This window comes from Triturus cristatus, chromosome 8 (genome assembly GCF_964204655.1).
Source record: "Triturus cristatus chromosome 8, aTriCri1.1, whole genome shotgun sequence".
Lineage (NCBI taxonomy): Eukaryota > Metazoa > Chordata > Amphibia > Caudata > Salamandridae > Triturus > Triturus cristatus.
Window position 1 is genome coordinate 1,687,837,744 of NC_140591.1, and position 27,230 is coordinate 1,687,864,973.

General features: G+C 50.3%; 2 protein-coding genes across 3 annotated transcripts in view; both read right to left on the bottom strand.

Annotated features, from left to right (window-relative positions):
- The window catches only part of LOC146808613 (NACHT, LRR and PYD domains-containing protein 3-like), an 879,818-nt gene that overhangs the window by 121,897 nt on the left and 730,691 nt on the right, over positions 1 to 27,230 (bottom strand). For both annotated transcript variants that reach the window (XM_085623637.1, XM_085623636.1), the window contains 2 exons: positions 5,312 to 5,482; positions 1,900 to 2,039 (listed from right to left, as the gene is read on the bottom strand). In XM_085623637.1, the coding sequence (XP_085479763.1) occupies positions 1,940 to 2,039; positions 5,312 to 5,482 (271 nt within the window). In that variant the 3' untranslated portion in view covers positions 1,900 to 1,939. The remainder of the gene's footprint in view (positions 1 to 1,899; positions 2,040 to 5,311; positions 5,483 to 27,230) is intronic.
- Positions 19,204 to 24,365, bottom strand: LOC146808614 (uncharacterized). Its single transcript, XM_085620674.1, has 2 exons — positions 24,135 to 24,365; positions 19,204 to 19,665 (listed from the first exon to the last, which is right to left on the bottom strand). Exons 1-2 carry the CDS (start codon positions 24,363 to 24,365, stop codon positions 19,204 to 19,206), a joined length of 693 nt encoding a protein of 230 aa, XP_085476800.1.

Below are 27,230 nucleotides of genomic sequence, written 5' to 3' on the forward strand. Positions count from 1 at the left end.
TCAGGACGGTGACCACTGGTGAGTATAGAGGCGAACGATCCAGGGGTACCTGCTCTAAACAGATAGCCTGGCATGGGTGAAGGTGGGCAGCAGATTATCAGGAAGGTGGCCACTGCCCAGTATAGAGGGGAACGAGACAAGGGTGCCCGCTCTATACAGATAGCCTGGCATGGGTGAAGGTGGGCAGCAGATTATCAGGACGGTGGCCACTGGCCAGTATAGAGGGGAACGAGACAAGGGTGCCCACTCTATACGGATATCCTGGCACGGATGTAGGGTGGCAGTATAGAGGGAGCGAGCCGGGGGGGGGGGGGAATTTGATATTTGCACTGGTCATTGAACCAGTGGCACAGTTGCTAAGGGTTCAGCGCGGTGATGATAGTTTCTGGTGAGAGATGCTTGAGAGTTCATATCCCTATATCCTGATGACATATTATTGACCTTTAGAGACTAGGTGGCCCCCTGGGACAGGATGGATGACATGATCGGGAGGTTGGACACTATTCCGGGTTTAGGCTGAAGGTTAACAGATCTATCCTTTTTCCCATAAATGCTGAGGCCTGGAAAATGAGGCCCCTCTTGATATACAACTTCCGCCCCAATGCATGTAAGTATTTGGGAAGTTATCTGAGCACCAACCCCATTGAGGTTTATGAGGGCAATGTGGGCGCTTTATTGACGGGGTTGGAACGAAGCATTTAAAGTTGGGTGACACCTTGACATTACAGATATGGGTGAACCCTTTACATGCAATAATCAAAACAGCAGGAATATTACATGAAACTAATGGAAACTGATGCAGAGTCATGGGAGGGAAAATGTAATATTAACCGGTTAAACTTTTTATTGTTATAAATGTGTCTGTGTATTGTAGTTATGTGCCTTGTTCAGGGAGTGGTTATAACTGTTTGTTTAGTGTGTTTGAAAGACTCAAGATCTAAATAAATTGTTTTTAACTCTGAATCTATGAACATGAACCTCTGTCAATAGACTTCTGTCTACGGATACTGTTCTTTCTATATAGAGACTCCTCTATATGGACAGACCCCTCTCTATCGACAGACTCCTTCCTAACAGACAGACCCCTTTCTACGGACAGACTCCTCTCTAGAGACAGAATTCACTCTACGGACAGACTCCTCTCTATGGACAGACCCATCTCTATGGACAGACCCCTCCCTACAGACAGACTCCTCCCTACGGACCGACCCCTCTTCATGGACAGACTCCTCTCTATGGGCAGACTTCACTCTATGGACAGACTTCTCTCCATGAACAGACCCTACACTAACAACAGACTCCTTCCTAACAGACAGACTTCTCTCCAAGGACAGACCATTCTCTATGGACAGACTCCTCTCTATGGGCAGACTCTGCTCTATGGACAGACTCATCTCTACAAACAGACTCCTCTCTATTAACAGTCTCCTCTAGGAACAGACTCCTTGCTCCAGACAGACTCCTCTCTATGGACAGACTCCTCAGTATGGAAGACTCCTCTTTGTGGACAGGCACCTCTCTGTGAGCAGACTCTGCTCTGTGAACTGACTTTTCTCTATGGACAGTCCCCTTGCTTTTGACAGACTCCTGTCTACGATCAGACCCCTCTATATGAACAGTTCCCTTTGTATGGACAGACTTCTCGCTATGGACAGACTCCTCTCTAAGGACAGACCCCTCTCTACGGACAGAGTCCACAGTTTTTAAAACAAGCTACTCACAGTCTCTGTAATTTAAAATATTTAAGTGTAATTAAAAAACAATTATTTTGAGTAGAACATATCAATGCCATTTATGGTATTTTATCAATTCCTTTATTGTTGATTTTTCTCTGGGTCTGAAGTGAACTGTGTGTAAACACACGAGAACCCCTTCCCAGGTCAGACACACAAACCTCACCTGGGTGTTCAGTTGCAGAGACCTCAGTCACTGAAGCTTCTCAGTATGAGTAGAGTTTGAGTTTCCCCCGTGACAGGTCCTCCAGAAGAGCTTCTCCCAGATCTGCAGAGCACTCACTTGAGACGTGAACATTACCCAACCTGTCGAGCACAAGCAGGTGCATCAGTCAGACCCGGGGTAACTCAATCGTGGGGATTTCATACAAACCCTAAGCCCCGTCCTCCCTGAGGACCGCCTCTGGGCACACGCCCTGCAGAGGAGCCCCTGTGTCCGTCTGTCATGTCCAGACTCCACCTAGGATGCGCCGCCCAATCAAACCCATGTCTGAAGCACCACCAGACGGATGTATGACGTTACAACGCATACTATTACAACGCATACCTTTACAACGCATTTTTTACAACGCACAATCCATTACAACGCATGACATTACAACGCAGTACACTACAACGCATTTTTAAAAACTACCTTTACAACGCATATCCATTACAACGCATACTACCTTTACAACGCATACCATTACAACGCATAATATTAAATTGCATTTAAGGTAAGTATTAGATAGTATAGGGTTAAAAATTACTATTCTAACTCCAGGGGGTGCAACAGTAGGGTAAGTGTTGGATAGTATAGGGGTAAAAATTACTATTCTAACTCCAGGGGGTGCAACAGTAGGGTAAGTGTTGGATAGTATAGGGGTAAAAATTACTATTCTAACTCCAGAGGGTGCAACAGTAGGGTAAGTGTTGGATAGTATAGGGGTAAAAATTACTATTCTAACTCCAGGGGGTGCAACAGTAGGGTAAGTGTTGGATAGTATAGGGGTAAAAATTACTATTCTAACTCCAGGGGGTGCAACAGTAGGGTAAGTGTTGGATAGTATAGGGGTAAAAATTACAATTCTAACTCCAGGGCGTGCAACAGTAGGGTAAGTGTTGGATAGTATAGGGGTAAAAATTACTATTCTAACTCCAGGGGGTGCAACAGTAGGGTAAGTGTTGGATAGTATAGGGGTAAAAATTACAATTCTAACTCCAGGGCGTGCAACAGTAGGGTAAGTGTTGGATAGTATAGGGGTAAAAATTACTATTCTAACTCCAGGGGGTGCAACAGTAGGGTAAGTGTTGGATAGTATAGGGGTAAAAATTACTATTCTAACTCCAGGGGGTGCAACAGTAGGGTAAGTGTTGGATAGTATAGGGGTAAAAATTACTATTCTAACTCCAGGGGGTGCAACAGTAGGGAAAGTGTTGGATAGTATAGGGGTAAAAATTACTATTCTAACTCCAGGGGGTGCAACAGTAGGGTAAGTGTTGGATAGTATAGGGGTAAAAATTACTATTCTAACTCCAGGGGGTGCAACAGTAGGGTAAGTGTTGGATAGTATAGGGGTAAAAATTACTATTCTAACTCCAGGGGGTGCAACAGTAGGGTAAGTGTTGGATAGTATAGGGGTAAAAATTACTATTCTAACTCCAGGGGGTGCAACAGTAGGGTAAGTGTTGGATAGTATAGGGGTAAAAATTACTATTCTAACTCCAGGGGGTGCAACAGTAGGGTAAGTGTTGGATAGTATAGGGGTAAAAATTACTATTCTAACTCCAGGGGGTGCAACAGTAGGGTAAGTGTTGGATAGTATATTACTATATTATGCGTTGTAATGGTATGCGTTGTAATGGTAGTATGCGTTGTAATGGAATGCGTTGTAAAGGTAGTATTTAGAAATGCGTTGTAGTGTCCTGCGTTGTAATGTCATGCGTTGTAATGGATTGTGCGTTGTAAAAAATGCGTTGTAAAGGTAGTGCGTTGTAAAAGTTGCGTTGTAAAGGTTGTTCCCCCCACCAGACTCTATGAAACCACATACAGGCCCTTGGTGCAGCGCACACCCTGAACTGATGGGCTTCAAGGCGCTCTTAGATGTGATGAATAAAGAAAAGGGGGGACAGTGCAATAAAGGCATCGCTTAGGATCACACAATCTGCTCACAGGAAAGCTGGGATTGCAGTTTATATTGTTTGTTTGTCCTGCAGATTGCTACTTCCATTGATACAAATCCATTCTACACACAAAAGATCTTTATCCAGCCAGAGTTGTTTAAAATAGTTACAGAAGCCGGGATAAATGTAGGGCACTTCCTCACTTGGAGATATTGTGATATTTCACAAAACTGCAAAGAGACCTTTCAATGGGACACACCCAGCTCTCTCAGCGGGAGGCTACTTAAAAACAACTGTCTAAAGCACTTTTAATACCTTTTAATCCTGGATGGCGGAAAATGTCTAAATATATATATATATATACAGACACGCGTGCACACACTCACAGACCTACCCACATTCAGTCTCACAGACCTACACACACTCTGTTTCACTCACCTACACACAATCTGTCTCACAGACATACACACATTCTCTCACAGACCTAGCCACATTCTTTCTTACAGACCTACACACATTCTGTCTCACAGACCTACACACATTCTGTCTCACAGACCTACACACATTCTGTCTCACAGACCTACACACATTGTGTCTCACAGACCTACACACATTCTGTCTCACAGACCTACACACATTGTCTCACAGACCTTCACATTGACTGTTAGGGGCCTGCTGCACCAGCTGGCAAATTAATGGCCCAACCGCTGTGCTTGCTGCCGACATGCTACCCATTCACAAACAGACAGACACACACACAGGTACACACATACACACACACACACACATCCAGCCACACACAACCACAGCCTCACAGACACACATACACACACACAGGTACAAAGAGCCACACAGAAACACGCACAGGTGTACACTGCCACACAGACGCACACACACACATCCACACAGCCACACACAGCAACACACACTAGGGGATATATCACACTTCCAGCAGTGATGTTATATGACAGTGTCGAGCAGCTGTCATTGGGCTGTCAAGAGGCTGAGGCTGGACTTTAGGAAATGATTAGGGATGGGCGTTCCACCTCCTGCACCCCCTTCAAGTTACACCCCTGACTATATACGGTCAGATGTTCTTTCCTCATTGTTCTGTCCATGTCCATCTTTAATATGGAAGTTTAAGGCCAGCAGCAGATCTGTTAATGGGCGGAGCGTCTAGTGGGAGAAGGTGCCAGGGCAGTTATGGGCAGATCTGCACCATTGTTGACATTTTACTCCAAATATCTGAAAAACAAGCTTTAAAGAATGCCCTTCTGCACCATTAGAGGGGCTTGTTCCAAACTCACTTCTCGGACTTGGGTACCCCCACTTTACAAACCTCACTTATTGCACACATTTTATTGTCTTGGAATGGATGTGCCTTTTCCACAACATTACAAAATATATGTGTGAGCCCCACCTACGATGTATATTATAGAAATCAATGATGTGATGAGATCTGCACAGATCCGTACCCCAGGGAGTGTAGTTTGCAGTTTGGATGTTTTAGGGCTTCACACCATTTCTTCACTCCAGCGTTTCCCAGATTATTATTGCCCAGGTCGAGCCCTGTGAGGGATGTGTTTGCTTCCAGGACAGAGACGAAGTCTCCACAGCATGAACTCGTGAGGGAGCAGCCACCCAACCTGCAGGAGAGAAGAGACATGGAGAGGAGTAAAGCAGAGAACAGACAGGGGCGTCACCGCTTCAGTTTTATCTTCATTTCCCTCCCGTCCTTGACTTACTCCCCTCTAGTGACACATCCGACCTTACACATCCGACCACGCCCTGGTTATATAGGCGTCTCCTGGGGGGAGTTCTCAGACTGGCAGAGGCAGGGTTAAATGCACATATTAATAAATATATTAAGACATATTTTCACCTGGAGACCATCTGCCGTGGTGTGAATGCTCAACTCACAACTTTAGCAGTTCTTGCAGCCAGTTGTATATTTACATGGGTTGTGATGCACACAGAGAGATCTTTTCGTCAGAGGTCCCTGTGGGATGAGGTGTTTATCCCCAAAATAAAATAGTATATTAAGAAATAGGCCAACAGCACATATTGGGTACTTTCCAGGGGTTCATATTTTGGAGTGCTGACATAAGATAAGGGATAGGCGGCACAAGTGTGAATTTGCCAGGATGGGGTGAGTAATCCCTCTTTACATATGTAATTAGATTACAAAAGCACTGCTCGTTGTCAATGTTTGACTCGTAATGGTGGCTCCTGGCAAGTATTCATTCATCTGCACTGGGGCGGACCCTATAGCGCTGCTTTCCCAGCTCGGCGGTGCTGATAAACTTCTGACCCAAAAGAGCAGATTTGAGGTCAAGGGTCATCGCTCTCCACCTGCAGCTGGGTCTGTTTTCCTACAATCACCCGCCCTCGGGATTCTTATGGAATTACCATGAAATGTTCTTTTGAGCGGAATGTAACATTTTTCACCAAAGTTCCTGTCGCGGATATTGCTTCTCATGCCTGCCTTGATGCTCGTACCGGTCACTGGAGACGCTGATATTTGGAAATAAACACAGTATTTGTCTTTTTAATGTGCCTGCCTGCCCGGGCTCCACGCAGGCATGTGTGGGGCTGTCTGAGAAGGTTGTTTGTCCAGAGTGGAGACAGACACGTCTCCACCGCGGTCAAGCTATGGTCGGCCTGCTTTTAATTCAGCATTCAGACATAATGTGGCGGTAAGAACACCTCGTCGCCACAGAGTATGCTTATCGCCAACATTTAAATCGGACCTGAGTCTTTGTGAGTCCGACTCAGATAACTCCGTTTCTAGGTTTGTGATTCATGCAGCAAATGGCGAACTTATCTCCAGAGACAAAGGGTTCAGATTAGAAAGAAAGATCTGAGCAGCTTTGAGAAACAACAAATTCATCTTAAAGTGTTAGCCCGGATAGTGGGTGTGTTGTCCTCATATATTTAGTTCATGTTTCCTGCCCCTCTTCACTAACATCTGTTCAGCGTTTCAAGGCGCTACATTTGAGATAGACCCTCTCGTGCTCACCTTTAATGCCTATAGCTGCCTGCCCTGCTCTAAACAAGTACCCTGCCGTGTTCAGAAAATTTCACCAATCGCAGTGAATTTTCGTGACTGTATCTTACCTTTGGATCCTTAATCGTGATTTGTGGACTTGTATATGTCACAGTTTTTTTGGTGATACATTTTCCTCAAGCTTGGGATTAACTGAAGAATTCCCTTCCTTCTCGTTTTGACAAATTTGGATATTTGAGGAGAATTGGTGTTGAAGTGCCAAGCAATTCAAGCTGGGATTGTGGCAATCTAAAGGATCTGTACTAGATTGGATTACTTTCCGATTTTGCCCAGAGGAAGCCCGCTGTCGGGCGAAACGCGTTGGCTGTATCTCTGCTGCTGTTCAACTTGCAACAATAAAAGAACCTACTTTGTATTTGTAAAAAACTTGGACTCTAGAACGTTATATACAAATCTTACATTTTGAAGTGTTGTCTCTCTGTGTATGATCCTCTCTATGGAAAAACTCCTCTCTAAGGACAGACTCCTCTCTATGGACAGACTCCTCTCTACGGACAGACTCCTCACTATGAACAGACTTCCACCTACAGACAGACCCTCTTTATGGACATACTCCTACCTATTGACAGACTGCTTCCTACGGACAAACCCCTTCCTACGGTCAGACCCCTCTTAATGGACATGCTCCTCTCTATGGACAGACCTGTCTCTATAGACAGACTCCTCTCTATGGACAGACTGACTCATCTCTGTGGCCAGACTCCTCTCTATGGACAGACCTGTCTCTATAGACAGACTCCTCTCTTTAGGACAGCCCCACTTGCAAAATGAATAGGCTGTGCTCTGCCGTCACACAAATGACTTATCACCTCAACATTGTCATTGCAGCCATCTTGGACCCAGGGCAGGGGAGTCAGGAAGTTCCACGCACTTCTAAAAAACTTTCTAAAAGCTTCTCCCACCTTCCAGAGGAAGGGAACCAGGTATAGAAAATAGGAGCCTCAGCCCCGCTCTTCAGCTTAACTCCTGGATCTGCGGAAGGACTCTCAGAGGACTGCCTGCTGCTGTGACCTGCTGCATACTCTGCAAGACTGCCTTGCTGTACCTCTAAGGACTGCTTTGCTGCCTGGAGCCTGCCTTGAGGCCACAGAGGTCAGCCCTGCTGTTAATCCACAGCCTCTTCACCTGCACCCAGGACTGCCAGAGTGACACTAAGGGTAGATTGCAGGCCTCCTGTTCAGAGCCACAGAGACCCAAAAGGCTTCCACCATCTTGAATCCACACATGAACCCCGCCTGAGTAAGTCCTGTACTCCCAGGTCGTGTCCCACCTGTCCTGGACCCTTGGTTGAGATGGGAAAGGTGCCCAGAAGCCCAAAAACTAAAACTGCAATTCTCTGATCTATTCTTCCTGACTCCCAGTGGCACTGATTGTTGTGTCCATTATGTGGACACTGGGGGCAGTCCTCCTGTTAATAACAAAACTTACAGGGTGACTGACAGGGTCAGAGCTTACATCAAGGAAGAGGTCTCCAAGATGCTTGCGTTCGGGGTGATTGAGTCCTCCCACAGTCCTTGGGCCAGCCCAGTGGTCTTGGTCCCGAAGGCTGTAGCGCCTGGTGCCAAGCCAGAACTCCGGGTCTGTGTGGACTACCGAGGGCTCAATTCAGTCACGAGAACTGAGGCGCACCCCAGCCCAACAGCTGATGAGCTCATTGATCGGTTAGGGACTTACCGGTACCTCAGCACGTTTGATTTAATGTCTGGATACTGGCAGATCGCCTTGACTGATGGGGCAAGAGAGCGGTCAACATTCTCCACACCAGATGGGCACTACCAATTCCTGGTGATGCCCTTTGGGATGAAGAATGCCCCTGCCACCTTTCAGAGGTTGGTCAACCAGGTGTTGGCTGGACTGGACTTGTTCAGTGCCGCCTACCTGGATGACACTGCAGTGTTTAGCGCCAGTTTGGGACGAACATCTGCGCCACCTCTGGGAGGTGTTGCTGGCGCTGCGGAGAGCAGGCCTCATGATCAAGGCGAGTAAGTGCCAGATCGGGCAGGGTTCTGTGGTGTATTTGGGACACCAGGATGGAAGCGGCCAGGTGGTGCCCCTACAGCCCAAGATTGAAACCATCCTGGCTCGGGAACCCCCAAGACCCAGACAGAGGTGAGAGCCATTTTAGGACTCTCTGGGTATTACATGAGGTTTGTCAAGGGGTATGGCAACATTGTCGCACCCTCGACTGAGCTGACTTCCAGGAAGCAGCCCAAGAAAGTGAACTGGACTGACACCTGTCAGAAGGCTTTTGACACCCTGAAGACTGCCATGTGCACAGCGCCCGTGCTCCTGGCACCCAACTTCTCAAAAGAGTTCATTGTTCAAACAGACACTTCAGAGCATGGTGTGGGGGCGTTTTGTCACAGATGAATGAGGAGGGCCTAGACCAGCCTGTAGCCTTCATCAGTAAGAGGTTACTTCCACGGTAACAGAGGTGGCATGCTATGGAACGCAAGGCATTTGCTGTGGTCTGGGCACTGAAGAAGCTGAGACCATACCTGTTTGGGACTCACTTCTGGGTTCAGACAGATCACAGGCCCCTCAGATGGTTGATGCAGATAAGGGGTGAGAATTCAAAGATGTTGAGGTGGTCTATTTCCCTACAGGGGATGGACTTCACAGTGGAACACCGCCTTGCTACAGAACACGCCAATGCTGATGATCTGTCCAGATTATTCTGCCTTAGTGATGAGAACTCCCAAGGGGTGGGTAGTTCGCCCCACATTTCAGCTGGAGGGGACGCATGTTAGACCTGGCACCATTGGCGTGTCTCCCCTCCATTTTTTGATGTTGCCTCCTGGATTTTTGCTATGTGTTTTTGTAGGAGAGTAGGATCTGCCTCTTATGTTGCCCCCACTTTTTCCTGATGTTAACACTGGTTTCTGGCTATAGTCTGGCTGGGACCCTGCTAATCAGGGCCCAGCCTCTCTGTTCTCTCTAAACGACATGGAGTGCATATTAGGTGCACTAGTGATTGGATACTGTGGTGCCTTATGAGTCTCTACTATATGGTACCTTAGGTACCAAGGGCATAGGTACTTCACAGGCCTACCAGGGGCATGTATTATGCCACCCCTGGGAAGCAGACTAAATCTGACACCACAGGCTTGCTACTGCAGCCTGGGTGAGGTGGTGCTAGCACTCCTCACTGAGATATAGGTTCACTATATCTCTCCTGCACACACATTTAAACCTATCAGTCACCCCTAAGGCAGGCCCTATCAATCCTGCAGGGTGCTTGGTTTCCATGTGAGGGGGTGCCTCTGCCTGAGCAGGGCCCCTCTGCAGCTCTCAGAGTCCATTCTCTGGGGCTGTTTGTGAATGCGGTCAAACCATATACTCTTAAGTGCATTATAACCTCGCGGTAAATGCTAACTTTGGAATGGCTGCATCAAAACATGTTGTGTTTGGTGTCAAGCGCTTTGGAATCATACACCCACACCAGTAACTGGTGTGGGGTTATGATTCCACCCTTCTAGAGGGATAGACATGTACCCACTGTGGAAACGCAGTAGAATCCTGAAGAGCCCTGGCATCACAAAATGGATGCCACCAGTCACAGACACTGGGCCGCTGTGAGACCGGCCTCGTGGCGTGGGCCCTCCCGACCAGCAAGACACACTACAAACACGCCGAACCTCGTGGGCACGGCCTTTCGGCTTCCGTGGACCAACATCCGGAGGGCCGAACAGATCCCCAACACGCATGCCCGGCCGAGGGAGAACGACACCCCCCCAAACCAGACCGAGAGGCGCCGACTCTGTCACACCTCTGGTCTCTTCCCCGAGGGAGGTTTCGATCGGCCACCAGGCCCCCGGTGAGCGGGCGCCTCTCCTACTGGGCGTCTGGAGCCCCTCCCAGAACCACCTGAACAGATCAAGGGGCTGAGCGACAGGAAACCCCGACACACCGCCCCCAGGCACCAGACCCCTCTCCGCGAGGACCCCGGACTTCAAAGAGGAAGGGGAGTATAACAAGGGGTGCTGAAGGGACGAGAGGCAGAGAAGACCTGGACTGACGAGAGCCTGCTGACCTGGTCGCGGCTCGATCGCTCACCGAACAGAAGATCGCGATCCGAACTCTGAAACCACCTGAGCCCTGCGGACGCTGTCGCGGCTCCCCGAACTCTGAAACCATCTGAGCCCTGCTGACGCCGTCGCGGCTCCCCGAACCCTGAGACCATCTGAGCCCTGCTGACGCCGTCGCGGCTCCCCGAACTCTGATCCATCTGAGCCCTGCTGACGCCGTCGCGGCTCCCTGAACTAAGACCCTCCGGTGCCTGCTGAGTGACTCGCGGCCCGTTCCTCCAAGAAGATCGGTAGAGATCGCCGAGAGAAGCAACATCCCCTCAGCTCGAGGATTGAGAGCTGGGCGCCGGATAACTCGCAGAGACACTGATTCAAAGACTGTCCCGCTACCCCCTTTTTCCCTCATCACCAGATCGCTGCCGCTTGTGGCATTTACTTTGGTACCTGCTTACCGGATCATAAAGATCCCTGACAACTACCGATAAAGACTTATTACCTTATAAACGACCTACTGTGTGGTGTCCCTCTATCCGAAGAGAGAGTAAGCGCAGCGCGTGCGATCCTAGGTGCGAGACCCTGCCAGGCAGGGCCTCTCTGCTCTTGCTCGGCCTAATTCTGGGAAAGGTGGGCCCCAGGGTGGACGGGAGCTCACTCCGCAGCCTCCCCGGGAACCGCTTTCCAACATTTGGTGGCAGCGGTGGGATCCGAGCCAACACCTAGAGATCGTGCAGTAGACGGCTGACACACTACCGAGAAGAATGGAAGGAGAAACTTCCCTAGGTGCCGCAGGCACCAACCCAAGCACGGCATTTCAAAAAGACCAGTTAGAATCTTATACGCACCGAGAACTGAAACAATTTTGCAAAGACTTTGGAATCGCTACCACCGGACTGAGCACGAAAGAGGACTTCCAGGGGGCATTAAAAACCTGGGTCGAAGCAGAAGCTCCCCGGACACGAACAGAAGGAGAAACCCCCAACGAACCACGAAGCAGCCCGGGGAGGAACGGCGCCCCCGAGGGGGGCCTATCCCCTGAGGAACTAGCGGACCGAGAAAGAGGTCGCAACCACGAACTGGAACTAGCAAAACTAAAAATCGAAGGAGAGATAAAACTGGCCGAGAAAAAACTGGCGGTGGAACAGTTACGCCTACAAGGAGAACTAGAGGAAAAGAAACGACAGAGAGAACACGAAGAAAAGAAACTCCAACTAGAGCACGAACGTAGCCTAAAAGAAATCGAGCTCCAGGCCAAGAGGGCGGAGGCCCGACCTTCGGAAACCCAACCCATCTCCTCCACCGTGGAACCGAAGGTCCACATCCCCAAGGATGTGGTGAGAGAATATTATAAGAACGACGACATTCAGCAGTGGTTCAAGGCCTACGAAGTCGCCATGACCTCCCACCGAGTCCCGCAGAAAGACTGGGGGGCTGGGCTGTGGGGCCGGTTCCTGAGTGAGGGGAGAGATACCCTGCTGGACCTGCCCTCCACGGTAATGAACTCCTACAGTCACATGAAAGAGGCTCTAGTAGCAAGATATGGGCTCACCCCTGAAATGTACCGGCAACGGTTTAGAGACTGCAAAAAGATACCCGGTACCACCTGGGTGGATACCGCGAACTTTTACAGCCGGGCCTTGGACGGATGGATCAAGGGCAGCAAGGTCTCCACCTTTGAGGAGCTGTTCGACCTAATCGCATGGGAACACTTGGCCGCTAATTGCTTCGTAGAGCTGCGCCAGCACCTCCTGGATAGCAAACTCACAGACCCTCGGAAACTGGCCGTCGAGGCTGACCGGTGGGTGAACACCCGGACCTCCCGGGGGCCCGTGGGAGACTACGGTCGCCACAGTCAGGGACCCCCCCGCCAGACGGGCGGGGGAACCAAGGCCGGCCAAGGGAGCTCCTGGGGGGATCCCCACTCAGCCCTCCCAGAGGACAATCTCCACCTTTTCCCACTCCACCTCCGGCCAGCACAGGGCCACCCGGGAGGCCGGGGCCCCGAGTGAGGATCACCTGTTTCCGCTGCCAGCAGACCGGACACTATGCCAGTGACCCTCAGTGTCCCCTGTACTAGCGGACCACCACCACAACCCCGCCGGCTCGACAGATGGCCTCTGTAGCCCTGGGAGAAGAGGTGGAAGACTCCGAAGAATGGGAACCAGCCGCCATGGCCTTGGTCTCCCTAGGGGACCGGGAGATGGTCCCCGGAACGCCCCTGCCCGCCAACACAAAGAAGTACCGACAGCAGATAACGATCAACGGTCACCGCATCGAGGGGCTCCGGGACACAGGGCGAGTGTCACGGCGGTCCATTTCCACCTGATTTCCGAGGATCAGATCCTGCCTGACGCCTTTTGCCCCGTCATATCATCAGACAATTCCGAGAGCCTCTGCCGAATGGCCCTAGTCCCCTTCGAATGGGGAGGAGTCACCGGCAAGTTAAAAGTAGCAGTCCGAACCTCCCAGCCCGTGGACTGCCTCCTGGGCAACGACCTGGAGAACTCCCCGTGGGGACAAGTGGAACGAAGGGCCCACCTCGAGATGATGGGCCTACCCGAGTGGGTATGCGCCACGACGCGCTCAATGACTCTCCGGGCGCCTTCCTCCGAGGGGGGAGAGGCCAGGCCCCTGAGCACCGCCACTATCCCCGAGAGCCAGGATACACCACCAGAGGCCAACGACCCCCTTCTGGACGAACCAACCGCTCCCGGCGAAGAATCCGGGCCTTCCGACCCCGAAGCCCTGACCAAACTCAGGGACTTGACAGAACTTGCCCCATGGCCCTGCGAAGGGGGCCCCTCCCGTGAAGAGTTCTGCCAAGAACAATCCACCTGCCCGTCCCTCATTGGGCCCCGACAACAGGCCGAGGCCCAAGCAGCCGGCGACCGGACTGGCACCCACTGGGTATACTGGGAGAACGGGCTGCTTTACAGCGAACAGAAGTCGGCCGAGTTGGGATCGGCCCGAGTACTAGTCGTACCCCTACGCTTCCGAAATCTCCTCCTGGGCCTGGCCCATGACGTACCCCTGGCCGGACACTTAGGCCAGGATAAGACCTACCAGCGACTCGTCACCCACTTCTATTGGCCCAAGATGCGAGCAAATGTGGAGGCCCACTGCAAGTCCTGCCCCACGTGCCAGGCCAGCGGAAAGAGTGGGGGCAAGCGCAAGGCTCCGCTCCAACCCTTCCCCGTTGTCAGTACCCCTTTTGAGCGGGTAGGAATTGACATTGTCGGACCCCAAGACCGCCCAGGGCCACCGATTCATCCTCGTCCTGGTGGACCATGCCACCCGTTACCCCGAAGCCATCCCTCTCCGCACCGTGACGGCCCCCGTGGTGGGCCGGGCCTTGATGGGGATCTTCTCCCGCATGGGGTTCCCCCGCGAAGTCGTGAGTGACCGGGGCACAAACTTTATCTCCCGCTATATGAAGTCCCTCTGGCAGCAGTGCGGAGTATCGTACAAATTCACCACCCCGTACCACCCCCAAGGAAACGGCCTAGTCGAGCGCTTTAACAAGACATTGAAGGGGATGATCATGGGCCTCGAGGAACCCCTACGCCGGAGGTGGGACGTCCTCCTCCCATGTCTCCTGTTCGCCTACCGAGAAGTTCCCCAAAAATCCCTGGGATTCAGCCCATTCGAGCTGTTATACGGACACCCCGTCCGAGGACCCCTGAGCCTGGTCAAAGAGGGGTGGGAAGCGACCCCCCGGGGGACCCCTCCGGACGTGTTCCGTTACATCTTGGCGCTCCGCAACCAGACCCGAAAATTCAGGGAACTCGCAGAAGCAAACCTTGAGGCCAGTCAAGAAGAGATGAAGCGCTGGTATGACCAGAATGCTACGCTGGTCGAGTTTCAGCCGGGCCAACAAGTCTGGGTCATGGCCCCGGTGAGACCCTGCGCTCTCCAAGATAAATGGACTGGGCCCTACAAGGTGATCGAGCGGAAGAGCCAAGTCACCTATCTCATCGATGTGCAGTCCCCGCGGAACCCCCTCCGGGTTCTCCACGTGAACCGCCTCAAGCCCCACTTTGTACGGACCGAATTAAGTCTACTCCTAGCCACCAACGATGGGGCCGAAGAAGATACCGAGCCCCTCCCAGACCCCCTGGGGGCGAAGGAAACCGATGGATCCGTGGAAGGAGTGAGACTGTTGACCGCCCTCACAGCCCAACAGACCGACGACTGCCGCCAGCTACTAGGGCAGTTCGCGGATCTCTTCTCCCTGACCCCTGGGGTCACCAGCTGGTGTGTCCACGACGTGGACACCGGAGACAGCCCACCCGTGAGACATCGGGCCTACCAGGTCCCTGATCGGGTCCGGACCTGCATCCAGACCGAGGTAGCAAAGATGCTAGACCTCGGGGTGATTGAACCCTCCGACAGCCCTTGGGCCAGCCCGGTAGTCCTGGTTCCGAAAGCGGCTACCCCGGGTGTTGCCCCCGAGCTGAGATTCTGCGTGGACTACCGAGGCCTCAATGCGGTCACCCGAGCAGACGCTCATCCTATCCCCCGTGCCGACGAACTCATTGACCGCCTTGGGGCCGCCTGCTACCTCAGCACCTTCGACCTGACCAGTGGGTACTGGCAGATTGCCCTCACCGAGGGAGCCAAGGAGCGCTCCGCCTTCTCCACCCCGGATGGGCACTACCGCTTTAGAGTGATGCCGTTCGGAATGAAAAATGCCCCGGCCACCTTCCAGCGGCTGGTGAACAGGGTCCAGGCCGGACTAGAGGGGTTCAGCGCGGCATACCTTGACGACATAGCAGTCTTCAGCTCCCAATGGACCGAGCACCTCCAGCACCTCCGTCAAGTCCTGCCGGCTCTGTGCCGGGCCGGCCTCACCATCAAAGCTAGCAAATGTCAGATTGGGCACGGCTCCGTAACTTATCTGGGGCACCAGGTGGGGAGTGGGCAGGTCGCCCCCCTCCAGCCGAAGATCGACGCCATCTTGTCTTGGGAACCCCCTACAACCCAAACGGAAGTCCGAGCCTTCCTGGGCCTCACCGGCTACTACCGTAGGTTCATTAAAAACTATGGCAGCATCGCCGGCCCTCTCACAGAACTAACCTCCAAGAAACACCCCAAGAAAATACACTGGACTCCCGCCTGCCAGAAGGCGTTCGACACCCTAAAGGCCGCAATGTGCGCGTCTCCGGTACTCAAAGCACCCGACTACACCCAGGAGTTTGTGGTCCAGACGGACGCCTCGGAGCACGGCATCGGGGCAGTCCTCTCGCAATATTACAACAAAGGCATAGATCAGCCCATCGCCTTTATCAGCCGAAGGTTGCTGCCCTGGGAACAGCGGTGGAGCACGATTGAACGAGAGACGTTCGCCGTAGTCTGGGCCCTCAAAAAGCTACGGCCCTACCTGTTCGGAACACACTTCCGAGTGCAAACGGATCATCGACCCCTGCGGTGGTTGATGCAGATGCGAGGGGAAAACCCAAAGCTGCTGCGCTGGTCCATCTCTCTCCAGGGGATGGATTTCACTGTGGAACATCGCCTCGGACTGACCACGCCAATGCGGACGGCCTGTCCCGATTCTTCCGCTTCAGCGAGGAGAACTCCCAAGTGGATGGGTAGTTCTCCCCACCTTTCAGCTGGGGGGGGCACGTGTGAGACCGGCCTCGTGGCGTGGGCCCTCCCGACCAGCAAGACACACTACAAACACGCCGAACCTCGTGGGCACGGCCTTTCGGCTTCCGTGGACCAACATCCCGAGGGCCGAACAGATCCCCAACACGCATGCCCGGCCGAGGGAGAACGACACCCCCCCCAAACCAGACTGAGAGGCGCCGACTCTGTCACACCTCTGGTCTCTTCCCCGAGGGAGGTTTCGATCGGCCACCAGGCCCCCGGTGAGCGGGCGCCTCTCCTACTGGGCGTCTGGAGTCCCTCCCAGACCCACCTGAACAGATCAAGGGGCTGAGCGACAGGAAACCCCGACACACCGCCCCCAGGCACCAGACCCCTCTCCGCGAGGACCCCGGACTTCAAAGAGGAAGGGGAGTATAACAAGGGGTGCTGAAGGGACGAGAGGCAGAGAAGACCTGGACTGACGAGAGCCTGCTGACCTGGTCGCGGCTCGATCGCTCACTGAACAGAAGATCGCGATCCGAACTCTGAAACCACCTGAGCCCTGCGGACGCTGTCGCGGCTCCCCGAACTCTGAAACCATCTGAGCCCTGCTGACGCCGTCGCGGCTCCCCGAACCCTGAGACCATCTGAGCCCTGCTGACGCCGTCGTGGCTCCCCGAACTCTGATCCATCTGAGCCCTGCTGACGCCGTCGCGGCTCCCTGAACTAAGACCCTCCGGTGCCTGCTGAGTGACTCGCGGCCTGTTCCTCCAAGAAGATCGGTAGAGATCGCCGAGAGAAGCAACATCCCCTCAGCTCGAGGATTGAGAGCTGGGCGCCGGATAACTCGCAGAGACACTGATTCAAAGACTGTCCCGCTACCCCCTATTTCCCTCATCACCAGATCGCTGCCGCTTGTGGCATTTACTTTGGTACCTGCTTACCGGATCATAAAGATCCCTGACAACTACCGATAAAGACTTATTACCTTATAAACGACCTACTGTGTGGTGTCCCTCTATCCGAAGAGCGAGTAAGCGCAGCGCGTGCGATCCTAGGTGCGAGACCCTGCCAGGCAGGGCCTCTCTGCTCTTGCTCGGCCTAATTCTGGGAAAGGTGGGCCCCAGGGTGGACGGGAGCACACTCCGCAGCCTCCCCGGGAACCGCTTTCCAACAGCTGCCCTCCTGCTGATGACCGAAACTCGCAGTGGAGGAAGCCCAACAATAGGTATCCTGTCACAGGGAGGTGTGACCACCTCCCAGACAGGGTTTAGTATATTGGGGCTGGGTGGGTGCACTCTTAGAGTGCTTTGAAGTCCTGCACTGGGGGAGCAGTAGGCTCCTCTGTGCATACACCAGTTCAAACCGGCTCAGGGGCTACCTGCCCCTGCTCTGGCGCGAAACTGGACAAAGGGAAGTGGGTGTAGCCACCCACTCCCCTGACCCTCCCATAGGTGGGGTCATAGAGCTAGTCCCTCCCTTCCTTCTAGTATGAGTTAGGGAACCCTTGCCATTGCAAACTAGATATCCCTTGACGATGATCTGAAGAAGAATCACAGACCTTCGATGTTTCACTACCTCTGGAAGACTGAAGAATCTCCCTTGGAGTCAAGGAGTGACTCCCCTGCTTGGCAGGCACCACAAACTGCAACATTGGTCGCAAACTCCACCACTCCCGCCGGAGCCCGAAGTCCCTGCAGCCCAGGAAGAGGATTTCCTGACTTCTCTAAGACCATCGTGAGTCCCCAGTGACGCTGAGGCAAGTGGACCCCACGAGTGACGAGGAACCGCAATCCCTGGTTACCGTGCACTATTGTCGAGTGCAACCCTTCCACAACTTTCTATGAACCTGTGTTTTGGGCCACAATTGGTCCAAGCCTCTAGCAGAGATCTCTCCAAAGATCAGAGGCCTACCCCATCCCGAGTGATCGTGGGTCCCTGTTGAGTGGATCCTCCCGAGGCGTCTTTGCGATCCCTTGCCAGCTCGCTTGTGGGTCCCCTGAAGACTTTCCTACAAATCCAAAGGGCTCCCCTGGTTGCTTCAGACCTGTCCTGACTTACCCTTGCTGGGTGAGTCCCCCAGACCTTGCTGGTCTGCCCCGCTGACTTTTTGTCCTTTCCACGAGACTTGATGTTACCAAGGCTTGTTGTATTCATAACTAGTTGGTGTTGGTGCAGGAGTTGAATAAATGAATTGTTTACGAACTCAGAACTTCTAGCTTGTTCGTGTTCAGGCAGAGGGTGGAAAGAGTGTAAGGAGACAGTAGGAGGAGGTATGGGCTGTATAGTGGGTGTAAATGGCATTTGAGAAGACAATAATACATAACCTACAGAAAACATCATCATACTAAATACTACAAACAGCCATAATATTGCAAAACGTTTGCTATTCATTACTTTACATTTTTTACTCTTAAAATTCATTTCCTCAACGGGTCTCTCCATCATGAAAAACTCCATCCTCTAATCGTGCTGTTCGCGGCGGGTGAGTGTCTTCTGTTCAGAAGTACACCTGTCAGTCCAGGGAACGCCCTAGACCAACCAGAACCGTTGACCTAACGTCTCCGGCTTGTACCCCAAAGTCTTGGCACCGCGACCTTACAGCTGAACCCGGATGGTGGTTCGGAAAAAACAAAAATCAAAAAGTTTCTCAGATGAGAGAGAGAGAGAGATGCACAAATAATTTTTATTTGTCCATAGTTCTTGGTCTCAAGTTGTATCGGTTCTTTCCAGGTACGGTTTGGTCTTGAAACAAGAGTTCAGGCTCTGTAGTGTTCAATCGAATTGACGGTGGCACAGCTTCTTGCAAAATATTGTCACTCTCTTGCTCAGAGCTTGTTCCTTTTACGCGTGCATCGCTAAAGGGTAGAAAACGAGGCACGGTCTCAGTTTCAGAATCAGCGATCCCCTCCTGGACCCACCGGTCGTAAGGCAGAGGCAAAGGGACCCTCTTACAATGTGCGCCGTGGATCCAGTTCTTTTTCCCCTTCACTCGAACAGCTGATCGCGTCGAGAGAAGGACGAGATGGGGACCGGTCCAACAGGGCTCATCATTCTTGGTCCGTTGAAAGTTTTTGACTAGAACCCGTGATCCAGGATTGATAGAATGCCCTGGAGCTTCAGAGACCTGAGGCAGAGTATCATGCACCTGTTGGTGTAAAACACGCAATTTAGCCGTCAATTCATACAGATAATCAAGCAGTACTGGATGTTCGATCTCGCTGAATTTTGTAGGCCTTGGCACTCCCCATATATTGGCCGGACGGCCAAACAGAATCTCGTAGGGACTAAGTCCCACTCGTGAGTGCGCAGTCATTCTTGTTGATAGGAGTGCTAAGGGCAGTGCGTCAGGCCATTTAAGAACGGAGCTTGCCTGAATCTTAGCCAACTTGAGTTTTAAAGTGCCGTTGTAGCACTCTACTAGTCCAGCTGATTGGGGGTGATTTGCAGCGTGAAATTTTTGCCTAATGCCTAGTCCCTCGCATACATTTTTCATCACTCGACCCACAAATTCACTTCCATTATCACTCCATACCATTCTTGGCATTCCAAACCTAGGGAAGAATTCTTTGACAAGGACTTTAGCTGTGGATAAGGCAGTATTGTCTTTCAGGGGATATGCTTCTATCCACCTTGAAAAAGCGCAGACAACAACGAGTACATATTTCAAATTGTTGCACCTTTCCATGTGGATGAAATCTAGCTGCAAAACCTCGAACGGATACGTTGGAGGCGCAAAATGACCAGCTGGAGTTGGTGTTCCTCTACCAGGATTGTATTTCAGACACACCATGCAATTCTTGACCACGTTCTCTGCACATTTAGGAATTCCAGCATTTTGCCATACTGGAGCCAACAACTTACAAATCCCTTTCACACTGATATGGGCCATTCCATGAGCCATTGTCACCACTGCAAGTACATACGCATCAGGTAACAGCCATCGCTGCTGTTCGTACAAGTCAACCCAACAACCATTCTCATCCAATTTACCCGTACTTTCTTTCCACTCGCTTAATTGTTTCTCTGAAGCTTCAGCTTGAATGGACTTCACACTTTCTATTGTATCTTCACACATTCCAACATCACCAACCCATCTTGCAGGGCCTGCAACATACATTCGATTCTTCACATTCTTTGCTGTTTCTTTTGCGGTTTCATCCGCCAATGCATTACCACGGCCAACATCGTCAGTAACCTTGTGTGCACTGCATTTCACAATCGCAACTTGTAATGGTAGGGTCAGTGACTCAAGGAGATCATTCACCAACTGACCATTCTGAATCTTAGTGCCATGCGAAGTCAAGAATCCACGTTCTTTCCACAAGCGTCCAAAACTATGGGCTACGCCAAAGGCATACTGACTGTCAGTATATATGTTCACTTTCATTCCTTTTGACAACACGCATGCTCTTGTGAGTGCGATTAACTCTGCTGCTTGAGCCGAATTATGTGGTATACGTGCAGTTTCAACAACCGTGTGCAAAGTCGTAACAGCATATGCGGCAGTCGTATCACCATTCGGGAGCTTGAAGCATGAACCATCCACCCATAAGGTACCATCACACTCAGCCAAGGCAGTATCTTTAAGATCCACTCTTCCTTTTGTTTCTTCTTCTGTTCTGAACAGACAATCATGCTTTTCAATCCCATCTGTGTCTGCTGAAATTGGCAATAAAGTAGCTGGATTCAACGTGTTGCACCTCTTTATGTGTACATGACTCGCTAATAGTGTCAACTCGTAACCTGACAATCAAGCACTAGTTAAGTGCTGTGTCTTGGTCCTGTTTAACAACGTGTCCACTGCATGTGGAACCATCACAATCAACATGTTATCCATTACTAAACCAGCAGACTGTCGAATAGACACAGCTGCTGCCGCTGTGGCTCTCAAGCACCTTGGCAATGCTTTAGCTACCGGGTCTAAAGTCGACGAGAAATACGCGCATGGACGCTGTTTATCTCCAACAGACTGTGTCAACACTGCTAACACACAACCTTCTCTCTCGTGAACATACAGTGTAAAAGGCTTGCTGTAGTCGGGAGTACCCAACACAGGAGCTGAACATAATGCTTTACGCAATTCGGAAAAACTTTTCTGACAATCTTCAGACCATGGGACGGGATTCGGTGTATCTTTACATGTGAATGCTATTAAAGGTTTTGCCAGCAAAGAAAAACTCGGGATCCACTGCCTACAGTATGAAGTAATACCCAAGAAAGCACGCACTTCTCTCTGTGTTCTTGGCACACTCAGTTGTGCAATGGCCTGAATTCTTTCTGGGGTCAGTTTTCTTCCCTCCTTCGAAAAGAGATGACCTAAGTAGGTCACTTCTTTTCGACAATATTGCAGTTTTGAGAGAGACACTTTGTGATGAAACACAGACAAGTGACGCAACAATGACAATGTAGCTTCTTTACAAATCTCCTCAGTATCCGCGGCTATTAATAAATCATCAACATACTGAATAAGGGTGGCACCACTAGGTAAAACAATGGCATCAAGCTGTGCTTTTAAAGCCTGGCTGTATATTGATGGACTTTCACAGTAGCCCTGTGGAGCACGTTTAAAACGGAAGCTTCGTCCTCCTAGACTGAAGCCAAAAATATCCCTGCTCTCCTCTGTGATCGGGATGCTAAAGAAAGCATTCTTTAAGTCAACCACTGAGAACCAGGCAGCGGAAGCTGGAATCATAGTTAACAAAGCAGTTATATCAGGGACAACTGGAAACTGTAGCACAACTATCTTATTTACCTCTCTAAGATCGATCACAAATCTGTAAACAGGTGGCTGTGAAGGGTCAGTACGTTTTAAAACAGGCAGAACAGGACTATTGCAAACGTTGCCTCTTGTCTCTTCAATTACGTCTTTTTCAATCAAATCATAGAGAATTGCTAACAACGCTTTCTCACCTTCATTAGAGATCTTGTACTGGGGAATGCGTGGCAATTTAACATTGGCTTTCAGAGTCACCACGTATGGCGGTATTTCCAATAGACCCACATCATTAAGGCCAGAAGCCCAAAGGACATCCGGAAGAGACGACAATTCAGCTGGCAGTTTATTCTTTGACAAATACATTGGAGAAATCACTTCTTTACCCAGTGTAAGTTGCACTCCCGACGGAGAACAATACAATGTCGCATGTAATCTCTTTAACAAATCCAATCCTAACGGTTTTCACCACAACCTGTGGTTAGGATAAGGGGTGCTTTCAGCTCATAAGGTCCAACAGAAAGGGGCATAGGACTAGAGATTGGGTTTCTAACCGGGGCGCCAGAAAAACCTACCGAAACATTCATGTCGCCAGACAAAGGTGCGCCAGGGAGTTTTGAATGCATGATTGAACTTTTTGCAGCACCAGTATCCAACAGAAAAGGCTCTGACACGCCCGCTGTAGTCACCTTGACATACGGTCCACTCTGATCCACTGGCACTGAAACAACTCCCTCTCTTTGTCTACGGCTATCCTAGTAATCATTACCTTCCGCATTTTCATCTTCTGCATAATAATCATCGTTATAGTACTGAGCTGTCCTACCAGTTACATTGGCTTGCTGATCAAAGCTATTGATCGTATTTTGAGTTGGAAGAGGACGCACGTTCTGCAGAACATTCCCACGCCCTCTACCTCTAGGCGCTTGCTGATTACCTCTTCCTCTGGCACTAAAAACGCCATTAGCACATTGTAACAAAATGGGACAATTATACTTAAAATGACCTTCTTCTTTGCAATATGAACACTGATTGGGGCCTACAGGAACACGTGGTTGAGAATACCCAAACCTTTGCATGTTATTCTGAAACTGTTGGGGTTGTTGATAGATATCCTGTTCTTGCCTATAGTTATTCTGACCTCCACGTGGCGGGTAAGCCTGCTGTAAAAGGACCTTCGTTTTTAATTCTTTTGTTTTCTTGTCTGCTCTATCTTTCTCATCTTTATCTCTATTTTCGTAATACTGTGCAGTAGCCAGTATTTGTGCTGAGGAGGAAACAGCCCAAGAACTCTCAGAATCTTTCAGTTTCTTACACAACTCAGGAAGTAAATTATGCACAAATTTGTCAACAAATAATCTTTGACCACCTTCCGTACTCATATCTTGTCCACTATGGTCGATAAATGTTTCTTCAAACCTGGTGAAGAAATCTGACACTGACTCATCTTTCTTCTGTTTGCATGCCGATAACTTATCCCAATTCACCCGCATCGCGGGCATTAAAGTTTTCATATAGGTAATTATTCTACCGGGGAGTTCTGCTACCGCGGGCTCAGGTTTTGCACCGCCAACTTGTCTAGCGTCTGTAGCAATGATATTAGCCCAAGTGTCACCCAATTCTGCAGCATGGTCTGCATTACGAATCAATCCCCACAAAGGCTGCGGAACAACACTCCCGAACAACAAATCTATGCCAGCTAAATTCATGACACAGGATCCCGTGGTCTGTGATAACTCTTTATAACATCCTGCAGGGTTTTTGCGGGGGTCAGGTAACGTTTGTTTAAGGGATAAAACTTCAGATCGTCTCCAAGGGACATGCACCCAAACACGCTGAAAATGAGCTGGAGCAGCGGCGATGCCTCGACCGGCATCGGCTGCAACGGCTTCCTTGCATACCGGAGGAGCTTCCCTCATAGGGTACTGTCGCGCTTTTCTACTAGATGAGTCATGCTTAAACAGTGACTGGGAAGGATCTTCAATCCTAAAAGACAACAATTTCGCAATTGCTTCTTCCACATCAGAACCCACAATCGTACCTTTTTCGAATTCAAACCGTAAGCGGCACAAATCCTGTGGATTTACTTCCAAATCATTGTCCTCCAATTCCTCGCAGAGGAAAACACACATCTGTTCAAAAACGTATCTCTGTTTCGGTGCTTCCCATTGATGAAAAACACTCACAACAGATTCCACATCATACATTGAAGGATAAACAATCCATTTTCGTGCCATGCGGTCTAATACTTCTTTCTCTTCTGGACCAGGCAGCTGACTACGCAGCTGCTTACGCTGTGAACCAGGGGTCACACTTGGTAACCCGAAGAGAGGCGACATTAAACTAGTGACCGCACTAGTTATTCGTTGTCGTGTAGAAGGAGTGGTTGAGGCAAGAACAGGGGGGAAAGACAGAGGGAAGGAAAACGGGTGCAGATACAGGTACAGGGATGGTACCAGGAAGGGCACCGGGAGAGGCAGTTGATGCACTAGGCAGAGTCGCAGGAAGTGCAGAGGAGTTAGGTGGCGAAACCGGCGGCCCTTGAGAGGGCTGCGCCGTAGGGACAGGAGCCAGCAAAGGAGGAGCTGGCGGTTGCAGGAAAGCTTGCGGCAAGGGAGGAGCTGGTAGTTGCAGGAAAGCTTGCGGTAAATTACCTGGGGGCTGTACATTTAAAGGTTGCGGAGGTGCTGTAGCGCTCTGCGCGTATGAAGGTGGCAAACTCAGCAAATGTGACATTAGGGGATCTTTCTCCTTCTCTTCTAACGCGCTTTGCTGAAGGGACGGGAAAACTGGGTAGCATTTATCGATCCCTAGTTTACGTTGTCTGAGCAACTGCTCATCCATTTGTTCTTCCTCATTATCTTTAAACTGTACAGCCGCTTGCATTATCAACATACCTTTTTCCTTTCTATTCTTCTTTGCTAATTTAATTTCTTTCTGTTTGGCTTCCTTTCGCCATAGGCGGAACGAATCAAACATCGCCGGCCGGGCTTTCTTTTTAAAAAGTTTAACTTCTAGGTTATCTAAGATATCTGTCTCGAAACTACCATATTGGGGCCATTTTAAAACACCATCCTTTCTGGTGTATCGGATCCATACTTCATTATACGTGATGGGGCCCACACCATGTTTCACATAAAGCTCATAAGTTGGAGTTCCAATTGGAGGAACCGGACACGAATCCTCCAATCGGGAGTCCCTATTACAACCCAAACAAAACAAATTTCCAAATATACTAGAACCAGGCATCTTTGCTCACTGGTCTAGTTTCAAACTTCAAAGGATTATCTAATACGATAGTCTCGTGAATACACGAGTCCTTCGGTTTTGGCGCTTGCAAACTCCAAATCAAAGCGATCCCAAAAAGGAATACCAAACTAAGAACCAAACTAAGGACTAGGAGACGCTCCACTTGTATACTTAACTGAGGTATCGATGACTTCACCAGAAGACTCCTTTAATCGTTTCGCTCTACCAAATCATCAAGGGTCCAAAGCAGGGCGATAGTCAGGGCATCAGTCCTTTGTAGCCGTCGGGACGCGGAGAATCTCGTAGTAAAGACTTTCGGACCACGTCGACATGCAGGGGTCGATGAAGTGGCGGCCTTTCTCCAGAATTTCCACACGAAGCTCCTCACGAACCTCTGGCTTGGACCGGTACCGCTGAAATCGCCCCGAGTTGGGCGCCAACTGAAGTACTGGGTTTTTAGAACCCAGCGGTGCCAGGGGACACACCCGTAGACTTCGGGTTCTTCCTGTTTTGGACCACAGAAACACAGAGTCCTCTTGGTGGAGTCAAAGATCGTTTTTATTGGCTGCAGCCAGTAACAGCAACCCTAGAAGTACAGCGCGTGTATGTTCTCAGGAGACTGCTCAACCTTACAAAACCAGTCTTCTCCTTTTATACAAAATATTACGCTTCAGGCAAACATTCCTCGTTTTACGGTATGGTTATTTACATGCATTCCTTTCAAACAGGGAAACAGAGTCATGATGACGATTCCACATTTCAGTTTGGCCAGCCCACAATTATTTTCCCAGCAAGGCTCAGAACCCTCATCAGATATCAGCAGACCCCAATAAACACGGGCACCTCCTCATCGTAAACGAGCCATAAAGCAAGAAACAGAGTCAGGAGTGAAAGAGATTAGTCAGGGTACGCGTGGGATGGAAAGACTTTATGGTGTGTCAGGCCCTTATGCTAATCTCATGTAGCCGAGGAAACAGCAACTGGTGTGACAGGATTGACCTCGGCCAGCGGAGTCACTTTGCACAGGTCACGAAGGAGTCAGAAGAAACTGTACGTGTCCTAAAGCCTGGGTATGGCCTTAGTGCAGCCTATGTGAGGGCAACCACATAAATGGCTATCGTTCCTAAATACGGGATCAATAGGCAGTATCATATACAAGGTCATTCCATTGATGAAACACGATAAAAACACTCGCATATATCGTATTTGCCATTTGCGGTTCTCTGATGCTAAAATCGGCATGATAGGGCCATGCCTCCGATGTGGTTCCGAATTTTAAAGTACCACAATGTGTTAGTGAGTGTTGTGTAATAAATAGAAGTCTTTTTATATAAACACTGTGTAGTTCTTTTTCACTTAAGCTACACTACATGATTAAACTAAAAAAACAAGCTGCTCAACACTCCTTCAAGATAAGCCTAAAGGCTGCTCTCCACAGCTACCACTTTGAGAACAATTTAATGGTTATCAAAGACCACTACAATCGCCAAAAGGGTTGCCTGGATTAGTGCAAGGAGCATCACTTAAATAAGTGTGCACCATATACTAAGCCTGCAAGGTCCCAACTGTATAAACTGTGATCCCAACTCCCACATGCCCACCCTCCCCACCCACAGCAACAAAAGTTAAAAAGGGGCAGAGGGCACGAGGCACGGAGGACCAGGCGCAGGAGCTCATTGAGTTGCCTCTCCATTCGCCTCTGCCGGGCCTCCATCCGTCGCCAGACTTGAATGGGCGCAGCGTATTAG

Excerpts from the sequence above, each read along its gene's own strand:
- LOC146808614 (XM_085620674.1), bottom strand. The coding sequence starts at position 24,365 with ATGTGTGTTTTCCTCTGCGAGGAATTGGAGGACAATGATTTGGAAGTA. Across the intron at positions 19,666-24,134 it reads CTATGAGGGAAGCTCCTCCG|GTGCATGATACTCTGCCTCA; the intron begins GTATGCAAGGAA and ends TTACACCAACAG.